Genomic DNA, 14109 nt, shown 5'->3' on the forward strand with positions numbered 1-14109 from the left:
CACTCCGAATCAGTCGAGCGGCAATATCTTTTCATCGGTTGCGTAACGCTGTGTGGAAGCTACCTGGTCTGTCGCTCCGCACGAAGCTTCAGGTCTTCTCGGCCACGGTCATTCCCTCCCTTCTCTATGCTTGCGAAACGTGGACCCCCCTAGTGGAGCATCTTCGCCGGTTGGAAACATTTAGGCTGGCCTGCCTACGATCCATCCTGGGTTTAACCAGGCTGGATTGTGTGAGGAGCTCACAAGTCCTTGAAAGATCTGGGCAAAGTCCCATCAGTGAGCTCCTCCGGCAGGCAAGGCTGCGTTGGCTGGGTCATGTAGCCCGCATGCCCAGCCACCGCATGCCTAAACAGCTTTTGTTCGGCCGGATCGAGGGGGCTAAACGGGCGCGGCACGGGCTAGAGAAGAGATGGAGTGATGTGGTACAGGAGGACGTGGAGCTGAGTGGACTTGCCGATGACTGGTACCAGCGGTGTCAAGATCGGCCTCAGTGGAGGAGGCTCGTGAAGGACGCTACTGGGCAGTTGGAGGCAGTCGCCCTCCAACAACAACGGAGGGCGGAGGAGCGACGCTCACAACAACGAGCGGAGCGCCGGGTGGCTAAAGCACAGCAAGTTGGCACAGTAGGGGGCACAGGTGGTGCATCAGCCAGTCATCTCGGTCATCTCGGTCAGTCGACCCGTGGCACCTGGGTCTGCCCCGTGACCTCCTGCCAGCGGGCGTTCGACACTTCACGTGGCCTCAAGGTGCACATGGCCTGGCACAAGCGTCGTGGTGACGTCACCGCCACTTAGTGGCGAATGGCGGTTGTTGTGTGTGCGTGCGTGTGTGTATATGTGTGACTGTGTGCGTGTGTGTGTGTGCGTGTCCGGCCCACTCGAGCGGCGTGATGAATGGGCGCTATGGGCTTCGGATCGTTATTCACGGCGAAATGGAAGCGTAGCAACACAACTTCATTACGTGTGCGTGCGTGCATGTGTGTGTACGTGTGTGTGTGTGTGCGTGCGGTGTGTGTGCGTGTGTGTGTGTGCGTGTGTACGTGTATGTGCGTGTGTGCGCGTATGTGCGTGTGTGTGTGCGCATGTGTGTGCGGTCGATATCCCTGTACCGGTATTAGTATTATTCCTACCAGCCCACCCCGCAGGGTCCTGTTCATGCTTTATACAACGGTGTTAACATTCGTGCGGCTCACGCACTTTTACAGAGTGAGAAATCCGTGGTGTTTTGTTGCTGTTGTTGTTGCCCCAAGATGGATTTGCCTTCACATTTCACTAAGAACATTCCACGCACTTCTTCAACTGAGACCTCCGCTCAGTCGTTGTAAGCCGGCATGAAGCGGGTGGCGCATCGCGACGTGGACCCTCTGCCCCAAGTTCAATTCTCGGACAATGGCTAAAATGACATTTAAACCGGTCCTGGGCGTCCCTGCCCCTACCCCTTCACCAACCCGCACTGACCAGCACTGGTGAAGTATGATCAAAACAAACCCTCGTGACTTGCGCAGCTTGGGGGGGAACTTCATGCAAAAACGAACCGACAAAAGGGCTGTGAATTCTTTGACTGTAAACTGTAAAAAAAATCATTTTGGGATTTTTTGTTGTCTATTTACGTGACTTTACCGAAATAACCAATAATATGAATGTGTTTAATTTACTGTTAAGATCTGCATCAGAAACTTAAGTCAGGCCCACATTCGGAGGTTGTCCACCCTCACAGTCGGGCATATTTGCGGAATACACCACGCCGCCGTTGACCCTGGCCATTGACCGAGCAACCCAACGTTCCTACCAGCTCCCTCCGCAGGAATGTGTAAGGCTAGTAACAGCCTGGGCACCTATTGTGGGGGTTCGGACAGCTCAAGTATTCGCCGATTACTCAAAATGACTTAACAACAGATTTGTTCCCTCTCCGTTTTGGCCCCACCTACTCAGTCAAATATATTTTTTTTATTTCCATTTGCTTCGCTCTCGGAGCAAAGGCGCACTTCACACATGCTGCTGCTATAGGGGAAAACGCTGCAGCACAACATCGCAAATTCTGCTCTGAACATTTTAATTGGCCGCACCCAGCACGGTATTTGTGCGAGGCGTCACCGAATTTCTACAGATGTTCGCAAATATAACCCTTTGACATACATACATGCATTTCCTAATCTCGTGTACATTAGATTACTTTTAAAAGTACACAGTGAAACGTGTTACGATGTTCAAATTAGTTTACAATTTATTTTTGTCCCGTTACCTATTTGTACATGGTTTAACTATATTTTTAAGAAGTACTTAAATGTTTACACATCAACCTTTTTGACATATCAGCCTATGACATCAGTCCCCAGCGAGTGGTCGTGCTGTTTTGCTGCCCCATCACATGTGGTGTTGGTGCGTGCGCGTGTGCCATGACCAGTGGGGAGCGGTGGTACAGCGGTTAGCGCGCTGCGCTACGATCCCGGCGACCCGGGTTCCATTCCCGCTCACGGCCGACACCGGTGACGATTGTCTGAACCGGTTCTGGGCCTCCCCTAGGTCGACCCAGCCTCAAATGAGTACCTGGTGCGGCCGGGCGTGGTGCTGGCCACCCACCCCCTCCGTGTGCCGTGCCAGCCTTCATAGGTGCTCGCAAACATCACTTGCTCCAACAGTCTTTGTTTGCCATGACCATGCGTGGGTAAAAAGAGTGTTCGTGTTGGGGTACAGGGCTAGGGCTGCACAGATTGAACACTTTAACTTCTTGTTTCAGAGCGGCAATATTTCATTCTGCACCACTTTGTGGTTAGACCGATGTAATTGTAAATTTCGTCGAGCAACGAGTCTCACGCCACAAAAGATTCACGCTCTTGCCGGAATCGGGTCACGATTTAACGATTGACGACGATTTGGTTACGTTATGACGTCATCCTGCTGCTCTATATAAGACTGGAAGCAGATGGATGTCCTCACTCTTCTGGCAAATCGCCCGATGATGCTGGATGTAATTACCAGCGAAACGTCGTCCTACTCAAATTGTAAATGTTTTAGATTTACTCTCCAACACACCGGTGGGCTGAAGGAGTAACTAATTGACGTTTTGTTTCCGTGACAAACCCCTTACTAATTGGCTGTGTCGGGTGGTGGAGGGTTACGACACATTAAAACTTACGTGATGTAACCCAAACAAACCTTGATAATGAACCATTCATCTTCTTGGTTCTTTCGGTAAAGTCACGAAGAAGGGAAATAATAAAATAATAAAAATAAAACATAATAATTCTCACGACGTTTCGGCCACAACGCAAGCAGCCGTCCTCAGGTGAAGAACAGGTCTGTCGGGAAGACAGTGTCTGAATGACTTTACCGAAAGAACCAAGAAGATGAATCCCTGCAGTCACGAAAGCTTTAAATCGAAAATGAACCTTTCGTCTTGTTTGTCCGAGCTTGTCGCTACTCTCTCGTCCGTACTGGTTGTCTCGTACGCACTGCCTTGTGTTCTCCGATTTGTTCCATGATCCCAAACATTCTCATCAATTTGAAAAGTACTTTCACGAATGGTCAGACACGCATCGTCAGTGTACGAATATATTTGACTCAACTCAACGATAAGTCGGCTACATACCCAAGTCCCGCGTGGCTATGTATAGATACTTGGGTGTTGGCTTCTTGGACTGTCAACAACCGCACCACCGCCAAAAAAACATCCAACATCCACGGATGAGATGCAGGACTCATCCGTTTTGTAAACGCGCACGCAGCCGTGAGTGACGTGAATTTCAGCATCGAAACGGCGTGGACCAATGCATGGGATTCAAGCAACGTGCCCAACATCATCATCACACTGCCCGGCTTCCACAGCACCCAGCTCATCAGCGAGCCCACCACCACCACCACATTGCCCGGCTTCTACTACACACAGCTCATCAGCGAGCCCACCACCATCACCACACTGCCCGGCTTCCAATACACACAGCTCATCAGCGAGCCCACCACCATCACCATACTGCCCGGCTTCCACTATACACAGCTCATCAGCGAGCCCACCACCACCACCACACTGCCCGGCTTCCACTACACACAGCTCACCAGCGAGCCCACCACCACCACCATACTGCCCGGCTTCCACTACACACAGCTCATCAGCGAGCCCACCACCATCACCACACTGCCCGGCTTACACTACACACAGCTCATCAGCGAGCCCACCACCATCACCACACTTCCCGGCTTACACTACACACAGCTCATCAACGAGCCCACCACCATCACCACACTGCTCGGCTTACACTACACACAGCTCATCAGCGAGCCCACCACCATCACCACACTGCCCGGCTTACACTACACACAGCTCATCAGCGAGCCCACCACCATCACCACACTGCCCGGCTTACACTACACACAGCTCATCAGCGAGCCCACCACCATCACCACACTGCCCGGCTTACAATACACACAGCTCATCAGCGAGCCCACCACCATCACCACACTGTTCGGCTTACACTACACACAGCTCATCAGCGAGCCCACCACCACCACCACACTGCCCGGCTTCCACTACACACAGCTCATCAGCGAGCCCACCACCATCACCATACTGCCCGGCTTCCACTATACACAGCTCATCAGCGAGCCCACCACCATCACCATACTGCCCGGCTTCCACTATACACAGCTCATCAGCGAGCCCACCACCACCACCACACTGCCCGGCTTCCACTACACACAGCTCATCAGCGAGCCCACCACCATCACCATACTGCCCGGCTTCTACTACACACAGCTCATCAGCGAGCCCACCACCATCACCATACTGCCCGGCTTCCACTATACACAGCTCATCAGCGAGCCCACCACCACCACCACACTGCCCGGCTTCCACTACACACAGCTCATCAGCGAGCCCACGACCATCACCATACTGCCCGGCTTCCACTATACACAGCTCATCAGCGAGCCCACCACCACCACACTGCCCGGCTTCCACTACACACAGCTCACCAGCGAGCCCACCACCACCACCATACTGCCCGACTTCCACTACACACAGCTCATCAGCGAGCCCACCACCATCACCACACTGCCCGGATTTCACTACACACAGCTCATCAGCGAGCCCACCACCATCACCACACTGTCCGACTTCCACAACACACAGCTCACCAGCGAGCCCACCACCATCACCACACTGCCCGACTTTCACTACACATAGCTCATCAGCGAGCCCACCACCATCACCACACTGTCCGACTTCCACAACACACAGCTCACCAGCGAGCCCACCACCATCACCACACTGCCCGACTTTCACTACACACAGCTCATCAGCGAGCCCACCACCATCACCACACTGCCCGACTTCCACAACACACAGCTCACCAGCGAGCCCACCACCATCACCACACTGCCCGACTTCCACTACACACAGCTCATCAGCGAGCCCACCACCATCACCACACTTCCCGGCTTACACTACACACAGCTCATCCACGAGCCCACCACCATCACCACACTGCTCGGCTTACACTACACACAGCTCATCAGCGAGCCCACCACCATCACCACACTGCCCGGCTTCCACAACACACAACTCATCAGCGAGCCCACCACCATCACCACACTGCCCGGCTTCCACTACACACAGCTCATCAGCTCGCTCATCAGCTCGCTCATCAGCTCGCCCATTTTTCAACTTTTTAAATATTTGCGCCACGAGGCTGGTACATGATGACCAACTTTTGCGGATGACATCAAGGATCGTCAACGGCGACTACAAAGCAGATGACGCATATTTTTTTAAATCCTTTATATTAAGTTCACTTGCTTGCTTGCGCGCTTACGACCGTGCAAATCTTTCGGTCGTTTTTTAACCCACTTCCCGTGATCCAATCGAGCTGACATTTTGCACACAGACTCGTTGTGCGTGACAATTTATTTTCGTGAAAGAAAAATATTCAAAAATGTTACACTTTTTAGGGGAAAAAAAATATATTTAATTACCAATTGCTTAATGGTGGCAGGCAATTATCTGACCCATAGGTGGCAGCCATCTCAAGCCAGAGGACGAGAGGACTCTAGCCGCCACGCATATAAAGGATTTATAGTGAAAAATGTGTTTTTACGGGTTAATTTTTTATGGATTCGAACTGTGAAGCTCTACAACAATCAGACAGCGCACCATCGCTAGGCCATGCCACTCTCCAATGTTTCTGCTGCTGCTGCTGCGTCGGTTACTGTTGCTGGCGATTGTAACGCTTCTGCAAATGCTGCTTTGCCATCACCAACGCCGAGCACAAGGAGTGGATGTCTCGATTAATGCTGCACTCCACCTGGTGCAGCTCAACCTGTAGCCGAACGGAATGGCTATGGGGCCGTCCATAAAAGACGTCACGCGATTTTTGACCCCCCCCCCCTCGTCACACGGCGTCACGAAAAGTCAGGACCCCCCCCCCCCCTGAAATATGACGTCACAAAGCTCTACCCCCCCCTACCAAAACCATATTTAAATTTTGAAAATAAAACATGCTTCAAATCGCTTTAAACTATTGTCATTGTAATGCGTATTTAATGTGGCGCTGCACTCTGATGTTGTCGGAGAAAACATTTATTAAAAGTCTATCTAATTAAGTAGAACGTACTGTCTATATTTATTTAAAGTTGCGCATTTTGATGTGACGTCACATTTCTCAACCCCCCCCCTCGTCACACATCGTCACAAATGTCTGACCCCCCCCCCTAGGTGCGTGACGTCATTTATGGACGGCCCCTAAGTCACTTAGAACAGAATGTCGAATGTTTGTTCTTCATTGGCCACAAGAAAGAAAATCTACGCGTACAGTCACACGACGCTATATTGCGTGAAAGTAGTGCGGGTGAAAGTAGTGCGATATGGGCATGATGGTGACTCTGGTGCCTTGCTCGGACATCACACACACACACTGTCAGTTGAAGGTCAACAGCCCCACAACATACGACATGACCATTTAGCGGCGTGTGATCGTGCTTGCCGTTAAGCGAGCGCTCTGGATGCATGGCTGAGTGGACCGCGCAGAATTCTGTGAAACTCAACAAGTCTGCGGGCCACGTGATGGCAGCACAGAAAGTGACTATGTGAACCCATGTGGATGTCTAGATTTGAAGCTTTCGTGACTGCAAGGATTCATATTCTTAGGTTTGTTCGGTAAAGTCACGTGACTTTACCGAAAAAACCTAAGAATATGAACCCATGTGGATGGATATTTATTGTGTTCTCTCCTCGTGTGCGTGGGTTATCTCCGGGCACACTAATTCCCTCCCACTTGATAATTGTTTTTTTACCCTTTTATCTGGCAACAAAACTGACACCTTTTTTACAAGGAGTCATGTTTGCATAGACCACAATACTTGCGGTCAGAATGCAAAAAAAACACAACTGATAATGTATGCACTGTCCTTGAAATTGATTGGTCCACACCCGAGACAGCTTTTCTTAGAGCCCAGTCTCACATGGTGTTGGACCAGATGACGCCAAAAGGCGCCTTTCTGACCGCAGGTATTGTGGTCAATGCAAACATGACTCCTTGTAAAAAAGGTGTCAGTTTTGTTGCCAGATAAAAGGGTAAAAAAACAATTATCATATTTTGCTACTGGCAAAGGAGGATCCTATGGTGTAAATCCCTCCCACTTGTAGTGAAACAACTTAAAGAGCAACTGCCCGAACAACCCAGTGCAGGAGCCCACAGCATACAAGTATTGAGACTCAGCGAGGCTTTCCTGAATAAATAATAAAAGACATTACTGCTTCACTCTGTTTTCTTTACTGGCGGCAATATCACCCGAGAAATCAAAACTTGAACAACACCCATATCTTGATGTGAGCAATGCAAGTGATTTGCGTTAGAAATTCAAACGAGTAGGACTTACACATAATTGGTGTCACTAAAGGTGTGGTCATCTTAAGTGGTTACCATCTGGATAAATGTCATCACCCCAGGTCACCTGCAAAACTTCCTACGTGGGCACCAGGCTCTACACCGACGACCTCTTTGGACATTCGTAAGTGAGTTTAACACGGAGGCTTTCGCGGCTAATATTATTTATAATAAAGGCTTTTTGGTTAGATCGCGTAAGTATAAATGTGTCGAAATCCTCCACCATCCAACACAGCCAACTTTAGTTGCTAATTACATCCAGCATCATCGGGCGTACTCAAATTGTAAATTTGGCGTTTTTTTGACGTGACAATTCCCTTACTAATTGGCTGTGCCGGGTGGTGGAGGGTTTCAACACATTTACACTTACGCGATCTAACCCAAAAAACCTTTACTACTCATTGGTAAGTGAGCATGACACCGGAAGTGCCACTTCGTGGTCTCTGTTCCAATCTTCGCACAAAACCCGGCCCCGCAGTGGTGGCAACAGGGATGTATTACACGCAATGAGAGCAGGCACCGCGTCAAAAAAAAGCCTGTGCTGGTAAACTGCCGAGTTCCACGCATTCCACTGTAAAGAAATTATGGCGCGGGGATGTCAGCGCTATGTACACGGCAATAACTAAACATAAATACGCGCGCCGGGCATCAGCGAACACATCCTACAGACACCAGGCTAGTTACAAAATTAATAAACAAACCTAAAAAAAGTGCAATGTCGTAGTGTTGTGTACATCAGTCTTGACATCTACAGCGACCGTGCGTCATGCCAGTCATGTATGGAAAGACGTAACGATCCGGCACCTGCCATGACTCAAGAAAATTGTGACGCTTCGTGGCCAAGATTCGATTCACAAACCCCTTTCTTTCGTTTGCCCGTACGGCGCAAGTGGAAGGTGTAGTGGTATAAAACCATGTGGCTTGAAAACAACCGATTCTTACAACAAATTATTCGATGCATGTACCGTGCAGCTAAGAAGTGACTTTAATTCGGGTGACTCAGGGAGCTCATTCTGAGCCATTGGCAATGCTGAAATCTTGGGTTCGAATCTGCATTCCAGCCTTAAACCCTGCGGTGTGAGCCTTCCAAGTGGCATGTTCTTTGTCACTCCACCAATACCACAAACGCCGTATAATTGGTGTAAAAAAGCACAAAAAAGTTAATCCAGATAACGCTTGATGTCAATCGATGACGAATCGTTATTTCATCGGCAGCTGTGTTGTTGCGACGTGGCGCTCGGGGGCCCAGGCGCTCAGCTGTAGTGCGTGGTGACGTGGCGCAGGAGGTGCCGCGCCTGCGAAAATCCCTTGCCGCACACCTCGCACTTGTGCGGCTTCTCGCCCGTGTGCGTCCTCGTGTGCTTCGTGAGGTTGGACGACTGCGCAAAGGCGCGGCCGCACTCCAGGCACTTGTAGGGCTTCTCTCCCGTGTGCACGCGCGTGTGCAGCGCCAGGTGCGAGAAGAGCAGGAACTCCTTGCCGCACTCGTCGCACATGAACGCCTTCTTGCCCACGTGGATCTTGCGGTGCAGGACCAGCACCGAGTTGCGCGAGAACTGCTTGCCGCACACCTCGCAGGCGAAGGGCTTCTCGCCCGTGTGCGTGCGCTTGTGCTCGTTGAGCGCCGACGTGTGCGAGAAGATCTTGCCGCAGCTCTCGCACATGTACGGCTTCTCGCCCGTGTGGGTGCGGGCGTGCACGCGCAGCGCCGACGCGTACGGGAAGCGCTTGCCGCACTGCGCGCACTGCAGCGGCATGCTGGGCGCCTCGCCCGAGTGCTGCCGCTTGTGCCGCGTCACGTTGGAGAGGCGCGAGAACTTCTTGCCGCACACGTCGCACGGGTAGGGCCGCGCGCCCGTGTGCGTCTTACGGTGCCGCCACAGCCCGTTGTAGGAGGCCAGTTTCTTGTTGCAGACCTCGCACTGCAGGCTGCGCGGCTTCGCGCGTGACGCCGCGTGCTTCTTGCCCCGGTGCCTTTCGAGAGCCGAGCGCCCGGCGAACGTCTTGGCGCAGTCGCCGCAGGCGTGCGCCGCGTCGGCCGGCGCCGAGCTGGTGCCCGTCCGCGCGCGCGTCTCCTGCGATCCACGCTGACGCCGGCTCCTGTTGGCAGAGCGCCGCGGCCTCGTGAGAGCCTCCTCCTCCTCGTCAGCGGGCGCCGAGTCGGAGCCGTCGCCGTCGCTCTCGGCCACGCCGTCGGTTTCGCCTGTACGACGACATCGGAGCGGTCGGCGCGAGCACAACGGCGTCCGGGGTGACGACACTTGCCCCACGGTCGCGCAGAAGGGATTGGGGACGGAGGGGAAGTGTTGGGGAGACTTGCCGTCATGTCGCTGCTGGCGGACGAGCCCCTGTCCACGCCGTAGCCTCGTGCCGCTGGCTGGCACCTCTTCCGTCAGAGGCTCCTCTTCCTCCTGAGAGCTATCCGATTCATCTGATGCTTGAAAAAGAAACGTAAATTTAAAAAAAACTGCTTGTACAATCAAATGTGGATTCATATAACTAAATACAACAACATCTCAAGATGCTGCACAGAAACAGTGGGTGTATTTATTCTGGATAGAGGCAGTCGTTCAGAGGCAGAGAAATAAAGTAAGGTCTTGAGCTTGGAATTGAACAGGGGCCAGGGAGTCGTTTCTAAAATGTGGAGGGGAAAACCGGAGGACCCGGAGAAAAATCCACACGACCACGGGGAGAGAGACATGCAAACTCCAAATATACAGGCTTCAGGGTCGGGATCGAACCTACGACCTCCTGTATACCCGGCGAGGTAGTTAACATCTTTCCACGGTAAAAAAGAGATACGCATACTCCGATGATACAGCAAGCATCAGGGTCAGGTTCAAACCCACGACCTCCTGCATATCAGGCGAGGTAGTTAGCATCTCGCCACCGTGGCTCTATTGTAAAGGATCACGCGGATCAGTGTAAGTGGGTGGGTGGGTGGCAGAGGACGTGGCAACAACCATCTGAGCAGTTAGAGCTTGAGCTGGACTCTCCCCAGCCTCCGTTGAGCGCTGCCGCTTCCTGGAGGATGGCCAGGGCCGGGGGTGGCGCGTCGGGCAGCGGGAAGCACGCTCCGCCAGACATCCCAACGGGCTGGGGGGGGGGGGGGGACAAGGCCGCGGGGCTGTGGGACAAGCGGCAGATGATGCACGGTTAGACGCATCAACGTGGCGGCACCGTGAAGAGGACTGGCGTAGCTGCCGGATGGCTTGTAGGCCGACTGCTGAGTTGGCACCGCTCAGATACTGGGTCAGAATCCGGGTTTCAGCTGCCTGTGATTAAACTTGAGTTCCAGCTCAGTCACCAATTAACGCACAAAATATACTCCATCTGGCTTTGCACTTGATATGGATGAGAATTAAAACAAAGTTTTGATTGCCATGCAATAGGCATTGCTGCCTGTGTGGCAGGACGGGTGACAAAGCGATGCCAACTCGTGCGGTTAAGGTCACCTGACGACATTTTAGAAGCAGTTCTGAGATATCCCCTGCTGCGGACTGTTCTCTCAAATGGGTTGTGCAAAATCGGAAGAAAAGACAAAAGAAACGAGAGAATCGGCTGCATCCCTAGAACATCATCATCACTTTATTCATCACCATCATGATCGTCACCAAACACGACCACCAACTCTAACCTCAGCGGTCATCACTGTCACCACCACGATCATCATCACCCTCACCATCAATGGCATCACCATCACGACCGCCATCACCCCGACCACCAATCCCACCACAACCACCGTCACCCGCATTATTACGAATAATCATCAATCCCATTATCATTATTACCACCACCACCACCACCCCGACCAAGACAACGATCCCCTCCCCACCGTGTAACCTGAACCAGCTGCTGAGACAAGCGCTGTCAGCGATCACCTATGAAGACACCAGGGCACGAGAAGGCCAGCAACCACGCCCGGCCGCCTTTGTCTCCCCAGTGGTATTGTTTTTATATAAACAGAGACTGAGTCGACCTGATGTTGTCCGTGAGCGTGCTAACCGTTGCACCACCGCTCCCCATACTCTCACCAACTACAGCACCATCATCAAAGCCACGACTGTCACCAGCTAATATTACACTATCATCATACCACCACACTATCATCATACCACCACACTATCATCATACCACGACACTACCATCATACCACCACACTATCATCATACCACCACACTACCATCATACCACCACACTACCATCATACCACTACTGCCACTACCACTATCAACACCCTCAACTATCACTACAACTGCGATCACCCTCACGAAACGCTGAAATCTCACCAAGAACGGCCGCTGTTGCTACCATCACCACAATCACAGTCACCACCACCACCCACCACCAACATTGCCATCACACTCATCATCATCACCACATCACCCAAGATCCCCGTGTAACCTGAACAGAATGTTGGGGCAAGCGATGTTAGCGAGTAGCAACCTGCCGGCACAACACACGAGGGGGTGGGTGGTGGTCAGCACCACTCCCGACCGCCTTTGTCTCCCCAGTGGCGATGTTTACAGACTACGCCGGGTACTCATTTGAGGCTGAGTGGACCTAGGGGAAGCCCCGGTTCAGATGCTCGTCACTGGGTGTTGACAGATTCGTAGCGCAGCGCGCACCGCCACACTAACATCGCCATCACTGTCACCGCAACCACCACAGCAACAACAACACTATGAGCAGTCGTCACTGCCACCACCATCACCACGACCATCACCACCATCACCACCACTACCATCACAATCCCTACCAATCACCATCACCACGACCATCACCACCACGACCATCACCACCACTACCATCACAATCCCTCACAATCACCATCACCACGACTAATCACCACCACTGCCATCACAATCCCTACCAACCATCACCACCCTCCTCACCCCTCACCCCGCCCCCCTCACCACCCTCACCCCGCCCCCCTCACCACCCTCACCCCGCCCCCCTCACCACCCTCACCCCGCCCCCCTCACCACCCTCACCCCGCCCCCCTCACCACCCTCACCCCGCCCCCCTCACCCCGCCCCCCTCACCACCCTCACCCCGCCCCCCTCACCACCCTCACCCCGTCCCCCTCACCACCCTCACCCCGGGTGGCTGTGATCTGGGCCCAGGCTCCTCGCACTGTCACCGCGCATGCGCGTCGCTAGGGGCGACGAGGGGGAGGCCCGTCCAGGGCCCCACCCACTCTGTCTGGCCCCGCGAACTTTATTTATGACCCGCCCACTCTCGATAGCCCCCACCCACTCCATCGTCTAACCCCGCCCACTCTCGATAGCCCCCACCCACTCCATCGTCTAGGCCCGCCCACTCTCGATAGCCCCGCCCACTCCATCATCTAGCCCCTCCCACTCTCGATAGCCCCCACCCACTCCATCGTCTAGCCCCGCCCACTATCGATAGCCCCACCCACTCCATCGTCTAGCCCCACCCACTCTTGATAGATCACCGCCCACTCTCCTCAGAATCTCTATTTTGGCTGCAGGAGGAATCCGATGAGCTGTGAACCTCTTTTTTCAATAGATGTATGTCCAGTGTGGACGGGCCAGCAAATTACTACGACAAATACAAAAAAAAGTATAGAAAATGGCAATCCAATCACCAAATGCAATTAAAATAATTAAGTGTATACGACCGATTTATTAAGCTTGGGCAGAGCAGCAAAAATCGCAGAAAGTCCCAGACCACACCAAGATAACAACAGTCCCTCACTAACACATTCCTGCGGAGGGAGCTGGTAGGAACGTTGGGTTGCTCGGTCAATGGCCAGGGTCAACGGCGGCGTGGTGTATTCCGCAAATATGGCCGACTGTGAGGGCGGGCACAAGCCGGCGTGAGTAGGTTAAACGTTGAGTTTTATAAGGGCACCACGGGGTGACCAGCCCCTCCCCACCCAGCCCCACCCTCCACACCCAGCCCTTCCCCACCCAGCCCCGCCCCTCCCATTTTTTGATGCACGACGGACGGACACAATAATCCCCTGTGGGCTGGTGTAACCAGGAGGTTCCTACCAGTAAAATGTCCCATTAACATTGAACTATCATACACAGATAAGGACCAAAGTTCTTCCTCTAGCCTTGCCCACTCTCTCCAGACTCTGCTTGCATATCCAAGGTATTTGTTTCATGACCAAGATGCTGGAGATCTTAAGACATCCCAAAGCAGGACCCCCTCCTGACACGGAGTCTTTAGACTCGGCGAGGCCTTCCTAGACAAGTATT

General features: G+C 52.8%; 1 protein-coding gene across 1 annotated transcript; it reads right to left on the reverse strand.

The window, feature by feature from the left end:
• Positions 1 to 6732: 6732 nt before the first annotated feature.
• Positions 6733 to 13016, reverse strand: LOC144931658 (uncharacterized). The gene is made up of 4 exons (XM_078855783.1): positions 12977 to 13016; positions 10840 to 11003; positions 10197 to 10313; positions 6733 to 10079 (listed from the first exon to the last, which is right to left on the reverse strand). The coding sequence occupies exons 2-4, from the start codon at positions 10961 to 10963 to the stop codon at positions 9130 to 9132; spliced, it is 1191 nt and encodes a 396-aa protein (XP_078711909.1). The 5' UTR covers positions 10964 to 11003; positions 12977 to 13016; the 3' UTR covers positions 6733 to 9129.
• Between the last annotated feature and the right edge of the window lie 1093 nt (positions 13017 to 14109).

This window comes from Lampetra fluviatilis, chromosome 4 (genome assembly GCF_964198595.1).
Source record: "Lampetra fluviatilis chromosome 4, kcLamFluv1.1, whole genome shotgun sequence".
Lineage (NCBI taxonomy): Eukaryota > Metazoa > Chordata > Hyperoartia > Petromyzontiformes > Petromyzontidae > Lampetra > Lampetra fluviatilis.

Coding starts and splice junctions, on each gene's coding strand:
- LOC144931658 (XM_078855783.1), bottom strand. CDS start 10,963: ATGTCTGGCGGAGCGTGCTTCCCGCTGCCCGACGCGCCACCCCCGGCC. Junction 10,314..10,839: donor AAGCTCTAACTGCTCAGATG/GTTGTTGCCACG, acceptor TTCTTTTTCAAG/CATCAGATGAATCGGATAGC. Junction 10,080..10,196: donor CCGCCAGCAGCGACATGACG/GCAAGTCTCCCC, acceptor GTCGTCGTACAG/GCGAAACCGACGGCGTGGCC.